At 39.7% G+C, this 19,121-nt stretch overlaps 1 protein-coding gene across 1 annotated transcript in view; it reads left to right on the top strand.

Moving 5' to 3' along the window:
* Window positions 1-19,121, top strand: part of CATSPERB (cation channel sperm associated auxiliary subunit beta) — a 98,445-nt gene that overhangs the window by 8,748 nt on the left and 70,576 nt on the right. The window contains exons 6-11 of the mRNA XM_063293702.1: window positions 691-837; window positions 2,481-2,573; window positions 7,162-7,280; window positions 8,883-8,915; window positions 11,618-11,684; window positions 18,673-18,719. Coding sequence (XP_063149772.1) covers window positions 691-837; window positions 2,481-2,573; window positions 7,162-7,280; window positions 8,883-8,915; window positions 11,618-11,684; window positions 18,673-18,719 — 506 coding nt within the window. The remainder of the gene's footprint in view (window positions 1-690; window positions 838-2,480; window positions 2,574-7,161; window positions 7,281-8,882; window positions 8,916-11,617; window positions 11,685-18,672; window positions 18,720-19,121) is intronic.

Genomic DNA, 19,121 nt, shown 5'->3' with positions numbered 1-19,121 from the left:
ATTTGACTTTTTGAAAATAATTAAGGAGAGGTTCCTATGAAAAGACTAATTATGTTGTCACTGATACTTAGAAAAATCACTTTTCTAATCTAGCGCCACAGAATCCAAATTTTATTTATTTGTTTTTGTTTATTTTATTTAATTTCTATAGCCTCCCATCTCAACAACTGACTCTACTAGAATTAGCAAGCCATGTTTTCATATTCTTAAGTATGAAAATATTGTTCTAGGAACAATACTCAAGGTTTAAAAAGGCAGTATGCAGCCTGTGAGCCTTAGGTTGTATAATTGTGATATTGAGTATAAGTTTGTTTGGACAGTTGGGTGGAAAAAAGATTGAAGGAGAAACAGATTTAAAGTATAGAGAAATGGAGGGGGGCTGTAGGAAAAGAAAGAGGAAGAGAGAAAGAGCGAGCAGGGCCGCAACCAGGGTCTGTGTCACCCGGGGCAAACATGGATTCCACACCCATTTTGGTGCCCCCCCCCAGTGCTCATTTTGGCGCCCCCCCCAGCACAGCACCCGGGGCACATGCCCCGCTTGCCCCCCCTAGTTGCGGCCCTGAGAGAGAGAGAGAGAGAGAACAATTCTCAACGTTACCTACTGTTAACATTATCTCACAGCTTATAGCAAAAATTAATTCATACAAATTGCTTTCTTACACATTAACTTCACTGTTTTCTATTCTACAGAGCCAATTCTTCAGTGGATTTATAAACTTGGTCCTTCTGTAGATATTAATAATACAATAAGTGAGGTAATAGATTTGCAAATAACGAAGAGTCCTTGTGCAAGTGATGTAGCAGTAGTTGGTCTGATTTATAGTAAGAAAGATACAGGTAAGTGCAGCATCTTGTAATTGCATATTATTTGAACAGTGCAGATAGTTGTACCCACCAAAGGCAATAGATTTGCTTTCTAACAAGGTAACCAGATGTACAGTATGTGTATTCAGAACCAAATGCCACTATGTTCCTATTCATGCTTACTTCAGAATAAGTCACAGTGAGCTCAGCAAGTTTAATTTCTGAATAAACATGTGAAGTCATCAAGAGCTGAGCTCAACTCCTAAAAGACTTTGTCTTTTAAACCTGTAAGGTTTGTACAATATGTTTTGTTTAAGACTGCAAGCTATATGAACGTTGGTTGTTACAGGACAGTATCTATACAGACATATTTTTACAGATAATCAGGAATCGTTGCATGAGTTAATATATAGTGGTGAGCCAGGATGTGGTCTAATGTGTCCATAATGCTAAGCCAGGATAGATCTTACCTTTCCTCCAGAAGCTCAGGATAGTAAACATAGCATTCATTCTGCCTCCAATTTTATCCCCAGACAACCCTGTTGGAGAGGTTGGGCTGAGTAAGAGTGATCAGCTGAAAGCTACCGAAGGAGCTTCAGTGTCTGAGCATGAACTTCAACATGAACCACCCCAGGCTTTATCCAATACTTTAACCACTACGCTGCTTTTAACCATTTTATTGAGGATCTATAAACACAAGAATTAAGCAGATTTATTTCAAGTACACACATACCCAAAGACAAACAAAAGTATAAGAAAATTGGCAGCTTCCAGAGTTTCCTCCTTATTGCTACTTCATTGCCATGTTTTCATGTTTCTAACCCAAACTGGGTAAGAAAAGAGTCCTGCTGGGCAGGATTCTGTGGAGGTAGTTGCATGCGTTCTTTCTTTTCTATGAGGACATCCTTTCTCCAAAAGTGACAGCCAGGGAAAGTAAAGAAGAGCCCAGCTCAGCAGGCTTCTGAGTTGATTGTCGCTTGCCTTCCTACCTTTCTAGTTAGGTATGATCTCCAAAAGATGATAGGTAATAATAGTCATTTCAAGGAATGCTAAAAAGTGGTGAATCTTGTGACTAGTTCTAAATCAATTTCTATAACTTTCTTCTGTTAGGGAAACTTGCCTGAAGGCACTTCCACATGGTCTCTGAGTTGATCTATTTCTCACCTGAAATGAATTCAAAATCACACGCGCACACAAAACTCCACAGTACTCTGTTTTCCTACTTGTGGGAATTCTGACCTCACCTCCATCTACCACATTTTGTTCAGTTTTCAATCAGAACAAGAGAATAGAATTCAACTGAGCTTTTATGACCACTAAGTATCTGAAGATGCAGGAGTGCTTCCTTCTAGAGATCGGCTGTGGAAGCAATAAATGTTGCTCCTTTTGCAGTGTTACATCTCCACCTGTCCTCATTTATGTGGTTATAAGTGAACCCAGATATGAAAGAAATACCTTATTTCTCTTCATCCCCAGGAACCCAAATCTGTTTTGCACCTCTGAAATTTCTAGATCACTTGTGGAAATGGGAAGCATATAATATCCCTCTTCTGGGGGAGATGGGCAGTGGCTAAATTTGAGTAATAATAATAATAAATATTGTAATATATATTAATATCCAGATTTATATATGATTCTATTTTCATGTCTGTGTACTTTTTCTGGGGGATTTATAGGAATAATTATAGGAATCACTGAAGATGGATTTATGAATCGAGATACAATTTGGCGTAACATAACAGATAACATTTGTGTTCTCATGGATTACGGTAATTCCTTCTTTTCAGTCAGAGTATTTGTCTTTTTTTAATTCGTAGATTTCTCCATATAGCTCCTAAACTTTATGACAGAGGCATAAGACTCCTGTAGCCCTGAAAACTTCGGTTGCAGTCTTCAGAGCCCCCTCCCCAATTTGTACCAATTATCATTTTTAATATGACCAAAGGGAGAGAATATTTAATAATATGATTGGAAAGTGATTATACTAATTTAATTGTAACTAAATGAAAATGAAACTACATTAAACTTAGTTTTTCTTTCCTGCTCTGGTCAGATACTTTTTGGAGGAAGGGCCTGAAAAAAGTTGTGCACTCCATTCTTTAAGGCATGTTAGAATCCTGTACGGTAATGTTCAGTTTTGGAGAGAAGATCAGAATGATGTCATGTCACCTCTACAGCCCTCCTAATCACTGACCCAGGAGAGTCTCTGACCTTCTCATCCTAAAAGATAATTGCTAGTGCCCTTTCTTTCTGAAGTCGAAGAAGCAGTTGGAGTTCAGGGGTTTCAAGCTGATGCTTCATAACCAGCTGGTTTCTCCCATGAATTGTCCTGTTGATGTTTCAGCCATGGTTATTTAATTGCCAGGGCCAAGCTGGAGTGAGTTGATACTCTGTACATACCCAAATGCAGGGGTAGGGGAGATGTCCTTCCTTGCCTTTTTTTTCTGGCCTTTCCTCTACTTTGTACCATCCTCCTATTAATGCTATTTTCTTTTTATCTTCTTTTTACATGAATGCACCCAATTTGCACTTTCCAGATTAAATATGGATCTAAACACATTCTGCATTTCTCCCAAAGGTGCAAACCAGGTGATGAGTGGATAATGCTGTACAAATATCAGTGTCTTGGTGTAACATTTAATTATGAATGCTAGTGCATTTCTTTAAAAAAATATACAAATTTAGGACAAAACAAACAGATTAGACACATAAACAATGGAAATAGGGTTCCTTGCTCATTTTATTTATTTATTTTTTAAAAATAAACTGCCCAATAGCTGAAGCTCTCTAGTTTACAATAAAAACACCAAAAAAAGAAAAAAAAGAAAAAATACAATTCAAGTTAAACATATCCAATAAAATAACATAACATAACATAACATAAAATATAAGGATATCATACAAACTAGGCAGCAGCAAGGTAGTCTTCAAAATCTAAAACAATGTGAACTAAAATATGATTTAAATACAATTTAAGTATAATTTAAAAGCTTGGGAAAAAAGAAAAGGTCTTCACCTTGTACCAAAATGACGCTAATGTGTGCATCAGTCAAGCCACCCTAGGAAGGGCATTCTATAAGGTCTCCCACATTTAGGTCACCTTTATTCCAACCAGCTGAGAAAAGTACTTCAAGAGTATGATCTGCAATATGCATTGGACCAATGACATGTTGTTACAGCCCCATGGTTTTCATGGTAGCTATGGAGTCCTGCTCTGCTCAAGAACAAGTATCCTTGACATGTACTGTATATTCAGGTCCCCCAAGACAATCAGTCTGGACATTCTCAACCCCAGGTCCAAGACCATCTGTCAGCCCAGCAGGGAGACTGATGGGCAGCAGGTGGGCAATATACCAGAAGAATGCCCTGTTATCTGGGATTACCCTGTTTTCTGGGAAGAGTTTGAACCTGTTGGGCCTGAGGAAGTAGACAAGATCCTTGTGACTGTGAGCTCAGTCACATGCTTATTAGATACATGTCCCTCCTGGCTAGCTAAGACTGCCTGGGGGTGATATGTGGTTGGGTTCTAGCGGTGGTGAATTCCTCCTTGTGAGAGGGGGTTGTTTTCAGCAGGCTTCCCTAACCCATGGAAACAGGGAACCTTCAAAATTACATAACCTCTACATCCATATTATGGATTAAATGACCTTCAGTTTTTGACACATTCTCCCACAGTCTAATTTATATTTCTGTTTAATTGTTTTTAATAGTTATTGTAATGGGATTCTCCCTAACTTATCAGGCTGTAAAAAGAGACAGCAGGAGATTTGTACTTTCAGACTTGCAAGATTCTGTTAATGTAGCCTTACAATAAAGTAGAATTAGTTCTTCTGGTCGTGTTTCCTGACTGGTCTACCTGGGAAGGCTGACAGTTATTTAAGACTTGTTTTAATTATTTTGCTTTATTGTACACCACCCACAGTCACATTTGTGAGATGGGTGGCTATATAAAATTGATAAATTTAAAAATAGATAAATACATATATCTGTCCCGATTGTCCGACACAAGGTACAAACATTCAAGATTGGTACTCAATCAGACTGGAAGCTTGAAAAGCTTGAAAATGGAATGCACTTCCTCACTCAGGGTACGCCTCCTTTGAAGGGCCAGATTAGTGCTAATGTGCATCTTGGAGGTCATGTAATCCAACTCCCAGGATTTGTAATGCAAAAGTCAGCTATTATAGCAGTAGCTCTGCTGAGAGATTTTAATTACCCTGGCATCTTTTGAGTGACAAACTCTGCCAAGCATAGTCCTCCTAGGAAATTACTGACTTTTCTTGATGACAATTTCCTTCAAATGATCAAAGAAGGCGTAAAGGGATCACTATCCTTGGCATAATAGGCAAGACTTAGTCAAGGAAGTGGAAGCAGCAGGAGAACATTAGGGTAAATTATTTTTATTTATTTTATTTATCATATTTTTATCACTGCCCATCTCCCCCACATGGGAGACCCTGGGCGGTTCACAATGAAATGTTTAAAATTCAATAAAAACATCAATAATATCAATAATAAATCCAGATATAAAATATAATAAAATCCAAGTAACAGCAGATTTAATTCAACCCAAAGGGGACGAGACCAGCCCCAGCAGGCCTAGGGAACCAACCAACCCTAAGAGTGGTTCCTCCTCTCCCTACTCCAAGCATGATGACAAAACCAGGTCTTCAGCTGTTTTCTGAAATCCAGCAGAGAGGGGGCTAACCTCACTTCTGGGGGAAGGGTGTTCCAAAGGGCAGGAGCTGCTGCAGAGACGGCCCGCCTCCTGGACCCCATCAGATGGAATTCTCTTATAAATTATAAGAGGTTATAAAGTAATCCTGGAGACTGGAAAAAATTTAGAGAGACTGATGGAAGTATTCAGTCTGATAAAAACTGAGGGGAAATATGATAAGACTGCAAATACCTCAAAGGAACCAACAGAGAAGAAGGTCAAGTCCTGTTCACCATCATTCCAGAAACAATGGATTTCTATTATAGGAGGACTGATTCTGATTTAATGTTAGGAAAAGTTCCTTATAATAAGAGAAGTTCAGCAGGGGACCCATTACCCAAAGATCTGGAAGATTCTTTTTCATTGGATATGCTCAGGCGATTGAATGTTTTAAGTTGGATTCATGCATTGAACTGGGAGGTGGACATTGAATTGGGAGCTATATTATTATTGAGCTTTCAAATAAAGTATTATATATTGAATAAAATAATAAAAGTAAGATGATATCCTGGTTGAAATAGTCTTGAAATAGTCTAAATTGCACAGCCAAGGAAAAAAAACAATAAGCTGAGATACTATTTAGTCAGGATATTCATTTAAAGGCATAACATATTTAAAGGATATGAAATTAGTGCTAGTACTAAAACAAAGCACCTAGTAATTATAATCAACCTCCAAGGGAATGTAGAAAACTCATGTCAACATTATGTATTTTGGTTAAAAGTGACTTATTTGCGTAGTCTAATACATAACTTTAACTAAAAATATGAAGAGGATAAACAATATTATGTAAAGTACAGAAAATAAACATTAATAAGCAGAAGTAATTAAAAACAGGACATAAAAGGAAATGTTTATCTAGTTCCTTTGTTTGTTTTCAAACAAACAATTCAATCATTCATTTTCTCTATATGACTAAAACATGTACTTCTTCCACACTGGTCATTCAGTTTTGTATTCAGTTGTCCACCCATTCATTCTTCACCCTATGTCAGCTTGTTTTACCATACGTAAATCTTAAGTTCCCCATTCTTAAAACATTCTACTTCCTTTTATGATATACCCAGCTCCCACTTCTATATAACAAATGGGCAGAAGTATGCCCTTATACACAAACATTTTGGGGTTTTTTTGACATTAATTCCTCACAACAGACCACAAAGAACCTACAAACTTTCTGTTAGCAGTTGGGCATCTCAAAATTTCTCCATCTAGTTTTCCATCTTCAATAAAAATTCTGTCAAGATGCACATCTATTTGCTTTAGTTTTTTTGTTATTTATGTATAACTTGCTATTGTTCACTCCCTTTATCTGTCAGACCCAACTTTCTTGGTCTTTAATAATTAACATAAAGGTCTATACTCCTTTATCCATCTAAAATTCACTGCAAATATTTAAGTTCTCAGATAGCAACACAACGTCTGCATACAAGAATATACATACCTTCATGTCCCCAACCAAAATACCTCTAACACCATCACAAGCTTTCCTTATACATATTTATTTATCTATCTACTACCTCAATCCTCAAATCTGGATGTTTGAAAAATGTACATTATTTGCCATGTCAGTAGAAAATAAGGTTGTAAGGTATACACAAAAGTAACTCCTCTCCCATGAATCTTTTTCTTTTCCACAGATTGTTCTGGTCTTGCACTTGTGGATATCATTCTAATAAATACTCGTTTAATAATGCTTACTACACTGGGTCTGTTTGTCAGTGAGGATCTGCGGTATCCTTCTGGACAAAATTTGAAAGTATGTTTTGAATATACCCTTCTCCTATGATATGGTGTAGTAAAGTTAATAAGGAACATACAGAAAAAGTGTTCAGAGAAAACCTGGACAGTGACATTCTAGGCACTTAGAAATCCATTTAGGGAAAGTGAGGGGCTGAAAGTAAGCTAGATCGAACTGAAGAAGCAGAACCCGGAGTCAGGGAAGAAAGTTAGAAAACATTCTGTGTGATCAGGAACAGAAGGAATTAAGGATTAATACATTGTTTGTTTTTATAGCAATGGGTTCACGAATTGTTTCATAGCTACTGTCTCTGCCCCTTCTATAAAAATGAAAACTGCTAGCAAATCTGATGGTGGCTGTACATTTAATCATCCTGAATTAGTATTAAAATTCAAGATTTGGTCTCGATGTATAGAGCCAAGATTCTAAATAAATACCTTATTTTCATGCATTTATTTTAAAGATACATAGCCTATATTTCTATCTAAGTTATTGTCTGATCTGATGTAAAACTATTAATTTGTCCTCATGGCAAGGCAGCTATAATACTGGGTATGATGTTAAATCCTTTCTCCAATTATTTGGTGTCCTTGTTACTGTTCTAAAAAGCCATCAGTGAATTCAAGGGAATTAAAGGCCAGTGTAAATGAAGAACTGATAAAAACAGTTGAATTAGATATCAACTTTTCTGGTAAGAATGTCATAATTCCAGTACAGCCTCCGCTTGAACTGTTTCAATAGAAGCCTTTGTGGTCTAGGAAGAATTTCTAGCTTGTCCTATGGAGCTGAGGAGAAGGCAGAAATATAGAAGAGGTCATATGGAGCAAAAATGTTCATGAATCCAACAATTCCTGTGTTGGGATGCTATTTGTGGCACTCATTCTAAGCAAGTAGGAAAGATTTGCAAAAAATTAAACTTGGACAAGGTTAATTGGATAGAACAAGCAGATAGTGTTGTGAGAAAAGAGCCCACAAAGACTCCACAACAGCAGGTTCAGTATAAACATTTGAGATTAGAAACCTAAGAATAATGATGTAGCTGCTCCTGCTTTGCAATTCCAGCAGCCAAACTCCTTAACTAAACTGAGTCCCCATGCCTGAAATACTTGAAGATTAAGAGCTAGTACAAATGCAGGAGAAATGTATAATATTAGGACATAGCACTATAGCAAGGTTTAAAGCAGGGTTTCTCAACCAGGGTTGCATGGAATTCTGGGGTTCCACAAGAGGTCACTAGGACTTCCCTGGGAGATCACAATTTATTTAAAAAATTATTTCAAATTCAAACAACTTCACATTAAAGAGGTAAGTTTCATTCTTTATTTTTAGTTTAAGACCACTGTTAACGCATATATACAGGCCTATTCATGAAACGAATATAATAATTTTGTAACTTCTGGCCTATATTTGAGCCTGAATGTGTGGGGGTTCCCCGAGGCCTGAACAATATTTCAAGAGTTCCTCCAGGGTCAAAAGATTGAGAAAGGCTGGTTTAGCCTAAGTATTAGATGAGTATATAAAATAATATATAATATATTTCTGAAATTGCTTTGTGAGATTTAGAAGTTCTAATTTATACATACATTTCTGCTTTTTCATTTTACCTTTACTTTCTTCCAGTTCAACAAACCAGCTTTATGTGGCTTTGAAATGGTGAGAAATTGCTAATATTATTTTTGCTACTGTTAGTCATAAGGTAAAGGTAAAGGTTTCCCTCGACGTAAAGTCCAGTCGTGTCCGACCCTAGGGGGCGGTGCTCATCTCCGTTTCTAAGCCTTAGAGCCGGCGTTGTCCGTAGACACTTCCGGGTCATGTGGCCAGCATGACGACACGGAACACCGTTACCTTCCCGCCGAAGCGGTACTTATTGATCTACTCACATTTGCATGTTTTCGAACTGCTAGGTGAGCAGGAGCTGGGACTAGCAACGGGAGCTCACCCCGCCACGCGGTTTCGAACCACCGACCTTCCGATCGGCAGCTCAGCGGTTTAACCCGCAGCGCCACCACGTCCCACTGTTAGTCATAGTATTCAATTATTTGACATAACTGTAGCTATTTCATAACATAATCATAACCCTTAGAAGCTTTTCTGAGAACTTTTTTGTCCATCCAAGAAAGAAAGAAAAAGAAAGGAAGAGAGGGACTTCAGAATCATACGTTATAATATATAACTAAATTATCAAATGCAGTGGCCAGGCAACACAGTGTAATCAAGCTTCTGTGTATATTTCTGGCACCAAAGCTGAAAGAAACATGAAATACTCTAAATGAGACAAAGCACAGCACTATTCTATTGTTTCTGCCCGTCCAGCAAGGGCAGACAGAATGGGCATGCTCCAGGTTCCAACTTTAAAACAGTGCCATCTGATGGGACCTAAGCGGTGCCTGCCCTCTAGAAGAACACCCCCACCAGCCCAGCATGGTCCAGATGAAGAGGCCACTGTATTCCACCACTGCTGACCCGTGCCACTGCTGCTGCCCCCAGCTGACCTTTATTGTCTTCTTTGTCTTTTCTCCCCTCCACTGGAAACAGGTTCTGTCAGTGCTGAGCTCACCTCCACCTCCCTGGCCACCGGGCTTATGGTGGGCCTATCCCACGTCAACAGTCTCAGCCCGCTGCTGCCTGCTGCTGCCCCCAGCTGACCTTTGTTGTCTTCTTCACCTTGCTGCCTCTCCTCCGGGCTCCCCAGAGGACAGGGGAGGCAAAGAAGTCAACGAAGGTGAGCTGGGGGTGGTGGCAGCAGTGGAATACAGCAGCCTCTTCATCTTGGCCATGCTGTGCAGTGCAGCCAAAAAAGCAGAGATGGGGGAGGAGATAGGCAGGTGGGGGGAATTGAGCAAAGACAGTTCGTGCAGTGCAGGAGAAGCGTGAGGTCCTCACCTAATGACCAGAACCAGGAATCCTGGAAGTGCTGTTCCTAAGCGGTGTCGCCAGATGGGAGCGGGTGTTGGGATGGAGTGTGAATTGCATTATTATGGCTAGAGATTTATGGTGGTACACATCAAGGCCTGTCAGTAGAGATACACCAGCAACACCACCTCGGTGAGAAGGGGGGTGTCATACTGCCGTGGGAAGAAGGAAAAGAAAGCAATTAAGGGAATGTAGTTTTAAATGTATGTTTTAGCGGGAATTCTCCATTCACAGTTTTACTCTTGTCCTGATCATTTCGGTTCATTAAAACAGTTAAAGGACCTAGATCTCCTGACTGTCATTGTGTGAATGCTTGAATGAGCCAGGGCTGACAACAGGGTTCATCACAATCTTATACTCTACCAGGGCTCAATGACAGGGACAAGAAATGGACAGGCAATGTTCTAAGGAAATTTAAGATGCCAGCTAATGTCTCCCCTATTCCTGACGTATCTCCAGTCTTGCCTGCTTACTTCCTTTACTAAGGAATATTTACTGAGTTGTACTGCAGTAAATATTATTGCTGGGGTCCAAATCCAGCATCCTCAGCATCTCAAAACCTACTGGCCACAAGGGGACAGTAGGGTGTCAGTAGACAGTTAAGGATTTCTTTTCTGTCTATCTGGGGTCATCCAGTGGGGTGTTTTGTAATGCATTTGAGATTTGTCAGACTGAGTGCAATCTCCCTTGCTGTGTTGCCATTGTATCTCATATAGTTACTCTTCTACTGAGAGGTATGATGGTTGGGTGATTGATAAGAAAAAGCATTGGGAGGGGTATGGGTAGCACTCTGTAGGCATTTGGTGACAGGATTAGTGTTGGCTAGCAAGAAGTGCTTTAGCCAAGCTGCCATCCACAGAGCTGTCCATGGTTGGACACAAAACAAGGTGATAGTGGTAACCACTGGACAGGAACAAAAAGAGATTTCTAAAAGTTGGGTTGATTTTTAATGCCTGGATCTGATAGCCCTATCTTATCTTGTGATTTATGGCACATGTACAAGTAGTATTCCCAACTGCCATTATTAAGAATAAACTTTATTTTTCTTTTAATCCCTAGTAAGAGTCAAATATCTGATTTGCATCAAGAAGGTCCTGTGAATTATGTATTTATATAATGTGGCCTACATGCTCCTTTTTATTGACCATGACTGGTTAATTCCATTTTTATTCTTGAATTCCTGGACTTACTCTTCCATAAGAATATTATGGTGATGGTCACTGCTGTTAATTGCCATGTCACTAGGACTAGAACTAGAGATTCTGGGTTCTCATCTATCCTTGCTGGCATTTGGTAATTCTAACTTCTCTCTTCCTCAGCTTCATTGTGTAGCAGAAGGAAAATGAAGTTGAGATCTAGTGGATCCAGTCATGTATATTAACCATACACATCATGTCCCAATTTACTTATTAAATATTTATTTCACATTTTGATTTCCACAGGATGATTATTACAGAGCAAAAATCTGGTATAGTCTTCAGTGTTTAGCTAATAGAGAACACTTTGAAGGTAAGAAAACCAGATTTGCCAGCAATAAAATTATGATGCATAATGAGAATATCCAAAATAGTAAATAAGAATTACATTATCATTGCTTTTTATGTGATTTTCATGACATATGACTGCAACTTTGTGAGGATTTACTCATAAAGACATCATGGCTGAACCCACTAATATGGTGCTTACCAAGGCCATATTTTATTTATTTATTTATTTATCTAATTTATCCCCGCCCATCTCCTCCCATCGGAGGCCTCTGGGCGGTTTACAACAAGTGATTAAAACATCAGAATAATACAAAAAATAAAATACAGTAAAAATACTATAAATAGAAATAAAGAATAAAAGAATAAAAAATCCAAGCGATGAAACATCTAAAACAGTCCAAGTGTGGGAGGAGTGGTCTATAACAACCATCCCCATGTAACTCTATTCCCCTCTCCACCCCAAGCGAGGCGGCAGAACCAGGTCTTCAGACTCCGCAGAAAGGCCAGGAGTGATGGGGCCAATCTCACCTCCAGGGGCAGCACGTTCCACAGGGCAGGAGCCACTGCAGAGAAGGCCTGCTTCCTGGACCCTGCCAGATGAAATTCTTTTACAGACGGGGTCTGTAGCATGCCCTCTCTGCATGATCAGGTGGGACGGGTTGATGTAATGGGGAAGAAGCGGTCCCTCAGGTAACCCGATCCCATGCCATGTAGGGCTTTAAAGATGATAACCAACACCTTGAATTGGACCCGGAAGCAAACTGGTACCCAGTGCAGCTATCATAGATCTTTTGCATAAAAGCTATCAGATGTGACTCCTTTAAAGGTTAGTTTCAAGGGTTCCATTCAATAACTCTTTAAAAAACAAGCTTTGAATATTCCATTCATATTATCTCAAGATAAAATGTTAAAACAACAAATAATGCAGTTAACTAAGATAGCAGTATAAAAAAATAAAAATCACAGTAAGAGTTTGAACAATCTTATTTAAGATCACTATGTTTCACTTGAAACCATATTGGAACATTCAGGCCCACAACAGTCAGTCAAAAACAAGCACCCTATCTCTTGTTAAGTCCACTAAAGAGTGGACAGTAAACTCACTCACAGCTTAGTTTAAGGGCAGAACTTCAGATAATCTCAGCCCAAGTTTTTGGTTTTTCAAAGGTAATCACTGGCATTTAAAATTAGCCCTGGAAATTCTGTCAGTCAGTGACATCGTGTCAGGATCAATATGGTGGCCATAATTACAAGATCAAAGGTATCATTTTGACTTTTTGACACAACCATCCCTAGCATATATGTGGGACTGATATAAATGGCTTTTCTATGCCTGTTCATTTAGTAAGTGGGTCACTCTATCCCTTGTCCAGGGCCGCAACTGGGGGGGGGGGCGCAACCGGGGCATGTGCCCCAGGCGCCGTGCTAGTGGGGCACCAAAATAAGTGCTGGAGGGGGCACCAAAATGAGTGCTGGGGGGAGTGCCAAAATGGGCATGGAATCCATGTTTGCCCCGGGTGACACAGACCCTAGTTGCGGCCCTGCCCTTGTCTGCTGAATGTTTTGACCCATCTTTAAAGAAAACCCCCCAAATGTGCTGGGTTTGGTTTGTGTGACCCCCACATCTATAAATTGTAACCATGTAAACTTAGCATTTTGTATCTACTAGGTCAATGTGACTTTTGAACAATTCATCATTAGGAAAAAAACAGGAATTAGAGTAATGCAGGAGTGCATGACCTCTGTCAGATTGAGGCTACACCAGATTTTGCATAGTATATTGAGGGCAGCTCCCTCCAAAAGTGGATGGAGCTGTTTTGCAGGAGGGCAATGTTGGGGTGTTAAGCCTCTGCAGGGTTAAAACAAACATCGTGCTTCTTAATTGCCCCCAATATTGAAAAAAAATGAAAGAGGCCCTAAGTGCTGCCAAAGAGATGCTGACGGGCTGCACACAATCCTCTGGCCCCGTTCTTATATACTCCAGTGTAACATCCCAGCCCAGAAGTGTTGCAATAGTCGGAATATAGTGCCACAATGTAATTTATATTGACCCAGCTTAGAAAAAAGAAAATTTCTTATTCACAAGTTTGGTTTCCTAAATCAAAAGAGCATCAATTGTTTAAAAATGCTTTACCTCTTTTAATAATCATACCTAAAATGTATATAAACCTTTCTGAGTATAGAGTATTTCATATATAATATCTAGTTGTAATAGTAAAGTGTTGGACTGATCCAAATTCAAGGTCACCCTCAGTTGTGGAAGCTTACTGGGTGATTTTGGGCCAACCATTCTATTTCATCCCAATGTATGTGACAGAATTATTGTTTGGGGGGAAAAGTGTTATGTACAGTGTTATGTACTGCTTTGAGCTCCTATATGAAAGACTGGATATTTATTTATTTATTAATCAAACGTATATAGCCACCCATCTTACCAAAAGTGACTCTGGATGGCGTACAACTATCAAGTAAAATCACAATACAAAAACAATAATATAAAACACTCATAAAAAATATAAACAATCATTATTTAAAAAATTTAAAAACATTAAAAAAGTTAAAATATACAAACCACAAAACAGAGAGAATAACAACCATATATCACCCACAATAGGGGAGCCACCTTAAAATGTCACTGGTTCCCTGGGACCACCAAGCCTGGTGACATAATCAGGTCTTGAGGGCATTCCTGAACATTAATAGGGAGGAGCCAACCTAACTTCAGGGGGAAGAATGTTCCATAAGGTGGGCACCACAGCGGAGAAGGCCCACCTCCTGGGACCCATCAAATGTAGATCCCTCACAGAGGGATCATAGCATACCCCCTCTGCCAGATCTAATGGGATGGGCTGATGTAATCACTGAGAGGTAGTCCCTCAGATAACAGATATAAATCTAGTATATAAAACTTCAAACTTTTTCAGAAGTTTTCATGCCGCAGGGTGTCTGATAGCAGCACGTATAATCCTGTTAACCAAATCTAAATGTTTATCACAGTCTAGGAAAGTTATTCTGCCAAACACTTCTGATTATTATACATTGCGAATTAATTATTTACTTCAGCAAAGGATCGTTACCTTGTCGTGGTGCTGGAGCTTGAGCACCTCAGTGATGCCATGAGCTAAACCGTGAAGGGCCACCCAAGACGGGAAGGTCATGTCAGAGAGGTCAGACTAAATGCGATCCCTGGGGAAGGTAATGGCAACCCACCTCAGCATTCTTGCCCTGAAAACTAAATGGATCAGTACAACCAGAGATACGTCGGTGAAGATGAGACCCCCAGGTCGGAAGATGGTCAAAATGCTACTGGGGAGGAACAGAGGATGAGTTCAACTAGCCCCAGACGTGATGACGCAGCTAGCTCAAAGCCGAAAGGACGGCTAGCGGCCGACGGTGCTGGTGGTGAACGGCGAATCCGATGTTCTAAGGATCAACACACCACTGGAACCTGGAATGTAAGATCTATGAGCCAGGGCAAATTGGATGTGGTTATTGGTGAGATGTCAAGGTTAAAGATAGACATTTTGGGCGTCAGTGAACTGAAATGGACTGGAATGGGCCACTTCATTTCAAATGACCACCAGATCTACTACTGTGGACAAGAGGACCACAGAAGAAATGGAGTAGCCTTCATAATTAATAGTCAAGTGGCTAAAGCAGTGCTTGGATACAATCCAAAAAACGATAGAATGATCTCAATTCGAATTCAGGGCAAGCCATCTAACATCACAGTGATCCAAATATACGCCCCAACCACAGATGCTGAAGAAGCTGAAGTAGAGCAGTTCTATGAGGATCTGCAGCACCTACTGGACAACACGCCTAAAAGAGATGTTATTTTCATCACGGGAGACTGGAATGCTAAGGTGGGCAGTCAAATGACACCTGGAATTACAGGTAAGCATGGCCTGGGAGAACAAAACGAAGCAGGATATAGATAGCTGATAGAATTTTGCCAAGACAACTCACTCTGCATAACAAACACTCTCTTCCAACAACCTAAGAGACGGCTTTATACATGGACTTCCCCAGATGGACAACACTGAAACCAGATTGACCACATCCTTTGCAGCCAAAGGTGGCGGACATCTATACAGTCGGTAAAAACAAGACCTGGAGCTGACTGTAGTTCAGATCACGAACTTCTTCTTGCACAATTTAGGATCAGACTAAAGAGATTAGGGAAGACTCACAGATCAGCTAGATATGAGCTCACTAATATTCCTAAGGAATATGCAGTGGAGGTGAAGAATAGATTTAAGGGACTGGACTTAGTAGATAGGGTCCCAGAAGAACTATGGACAGAAGTCCGCAACATTGTTCAAGAGGTGGCAACAAAATACTTCCCAAAGAAAGAGAAAACCAAGAAGGCAAAATGGCTGTCTGCTGAGACACTAGAAGTAGCCCAAGAAAGAAGGAAAGCAAAAGGCAACAGTGATAGGGGGAGATATGCCCAATTACATGCAAAATTCCAGAGCTTAGCCAGAAGAGGTAAGGAATTATTTTTAAACAAGCAATGCGCGGAAGTGGAAGAAGACAATAGAATAGGAAGGACAAGAGACCTCTTCCAGAAAATTAGAAACATTGGAGGTAAATTCCAGGCAAAAATCAGCATGATCAAAAACAAAGATGGCAAGGTCCTAACAGAAGAAGAAGAGATCAAGAAAAGGTGGCAAGAATATATGGAAGACCTGTATAGGAAGGATAACAATATCGGGGATAGCTTTGACGGTGTGGTCAGTGAGCTAGAGCCAGATATCCTGAAGAGTGAGGTTGAATGGGCCTTAAGAAGCATTGCTAATAACAAGGCAGCAGGAGACGATGGCATCCCAGCTGAACTGTTCAAAATCTTGCGAGATGATGCTGTCAAGGTAATGCATGCTATATGCCAGCAAATTTGGAAAACAGAAGAATGGCCATCAGATTGGAAAAAATCAACTTATATCCCCATACCAAAAAAGGGAAACACTAAAGAATGCTCAAACTATCAAACAGTGGCACTCATTTCACATGCCAGTAAGGTAATGCTCAAGATCCTGCAAGGTAGACTTCAGCAACTCATGGAGCAAGAATTGCCAGATGTACAAGCTGGGTTTAGAAAAGGCAGAGGAACTAGGGACCAAATTGCCAATATCCGCCGGATAATGGAAAAAGCCAGGGAGTTTCAGAAAAACATCTATTTCTGTTTTATTGACTATTCTAAAGCCTTTGACTGTGTGGACCGTAACAAATTGTGGCAAGTTCTTAGTGGTATGGGGATACCAAGTCATCTTGTCTGCCTCCTGAAGAATCTGTATAACGACCAAGTAGCAACAGTAAGAACAGACCACAGAACAATGGACTGGTTTAAGATTGGGAAAGGAGTACGGCAGGGCTGTATACTCTCACCCTACCTATTCAACTTGTATGCAGAACACAACATGCAACATGCTGGGCTTGAGGAATCCAAGGCTGGAGTTAAAATCGCTGGAAGAAACATTAACAATCTCAGATACGCAGATGATACCACTTTGATGGCTGAAAGCGAAGAGGAACTGAGGAGCCTTATGATGAAGGTGAAAGAAGAAAGTGCAAAAGCTGGCTTGCAGCTAAACCTCAAAAAAACCAAGATTATGGCAACCAGCTTGATTGATAACTGGCAAATAGAGGGAGAAAATGTAGAAGCAGTGAAAGACTTTGTATTTCTACGTGCAAAGATTACTGCAGATGCTGACTGCAGTCAGGAAATCAGAAGACACTTAATCCTTGGGAGAAGAGCAATGACAAATCTCGATAAAATAGTTAAGAGCAGAGACATCACACTGACAACAAAGGTCCACATAGTTAAAGCAATGGTGTTCCCTGTAGTAACATATGGCTGCGAGAGCTGGACCATAAGGAAGGCTGAGAGAAGGAAGATCGATGCTTTTGAACTGTGGTGTTGGAGGAAAATTCTGAGAGTGCCTTGGACTGCAAGAAGATCAAACCAGTCCATCCTCCAGGAAATAAAGCCAGACTGCTCACTTGAGGGAATGATATTAAAGGCCAAACTGAAATACTTTGGCTACATAATGAGAAGACAGGACACCCTGGAGAAGATGCTGATGCTAGGGAGAGTGGAGGGCAAAAGGAAGAGGGGCCGACCAAGGGCAAGGTGGATGGATGATATTCTAGAGGTGACGGACTCGTCCCTGGGGGAGCTGGGGGTGTTGACGACCGACAGGAAGCTCTGGCGTGGGCTGGTCCATGAAGTCACAAAGAGTCGGAAACGACTAAATGAATAAACAACAAAATTATTTATAATATTTGATGCTAAAAAGTTCTGAATCCCTCTGTTAATTAATAGAACTAGTCTCTACAAGTTATAAGACAACCAATGGTTTTTTAGTCTTTCAGAAAATACCAAAAGAACATAGCTGACTTTTTATTTAATCTTTAAATAAACTCCAATATTATGGTTGGTTTCACATATCATACTAAGACAAAACCAGAGAAATCACATTATGATTTATTGTAAAGTGTGAACCTAGTCTGTATGTGAATGTGATAGCTAATTCTCTCTTAGTCGTGTCTTGACATATTTTTAATAAAACCCTTTAATAAACTAGGCATAAATAAACTTAGATGAGGCATCATTGCAATAAAAGATAGAATATTACAGATAATTGGCTTCGTGTTAATGCCTCCCAGAAACATACGTCTGTTCAGAAGTGAAGAAATAGAGTTATGTTGCTTGGCTTCTTTACTTTGAATTAAACCACAAGAGCTTCAGGATAGCCCAACTGGATCAAACCAAGGACCCATGCATTTCAGTGTCTTGTTTTTTATATCACCAGCCAGACACTTTGACTGTTGTCCTATCTTATTCATCCCCAGTACTTAGCATTTGAAAGTTTGAAAGACTTGTTTTTAAATTTGTGCTAAAATTTAAAAAAAAATTAAAAAATGACCCTATGATTTTTGCAGTTGGATGTATACATCTTTGTACTTTAGAAATGCAAGCAATTACATGCAATTCCTTTTTCTTCTAGCTGATTATGTTAGCCTCTCATTCAACAAAGATAAGACATTGAGCCAGGTAAGACAAATAATGACCATTTTTAATCATGGCTTGGTCTATTTTGTTGACCCAGAAATCTCAGTACAGAGGATTGAGCAAAATGTCCATCAAATCCAATTTTTCTAATTGATAACCATGCAGGGTCAGTATGGTCTGCAGCATTTCTTCCATTGTTACAGAAAGCTTGAATTTCCACTGTTCATTTCATGTACAGGCTGCTGGAGATAAAGTCTGATGCTATGTGGAGATAAGAAAGAAATGACTAGACAGTGGGAAAAAATTAAGGATATTGCCATGCAGGTGAACAGCAACATATTTCAGGATTGAACAGCCTAAGCTATTAGCTAAGCTATAAAGTATGATATCTCAGCAAAGAATGCTCAAAAAAGAAAAGATGGGAAAATGAAAGTTCCATCGAAT

This window comes from Candoia aspera, chromosome 1 (genome assembly GCF_035149785.1).
Source record: "Candoia aspera isolate rCanAsp1 chromosome 1, rCanAsp1.hap2, whole genome shotgun sequence".
Lineage (NCBI taxonomy): Eukaryota > Metazoa > Chordata > Lepidosauria > Squamata > Boidae > Candoia > Candoia aspera.
Note: the sequence above shows the minus strand (reverse complement) of the source record. Positions and strands in the feature narration are given on the sequence as shown.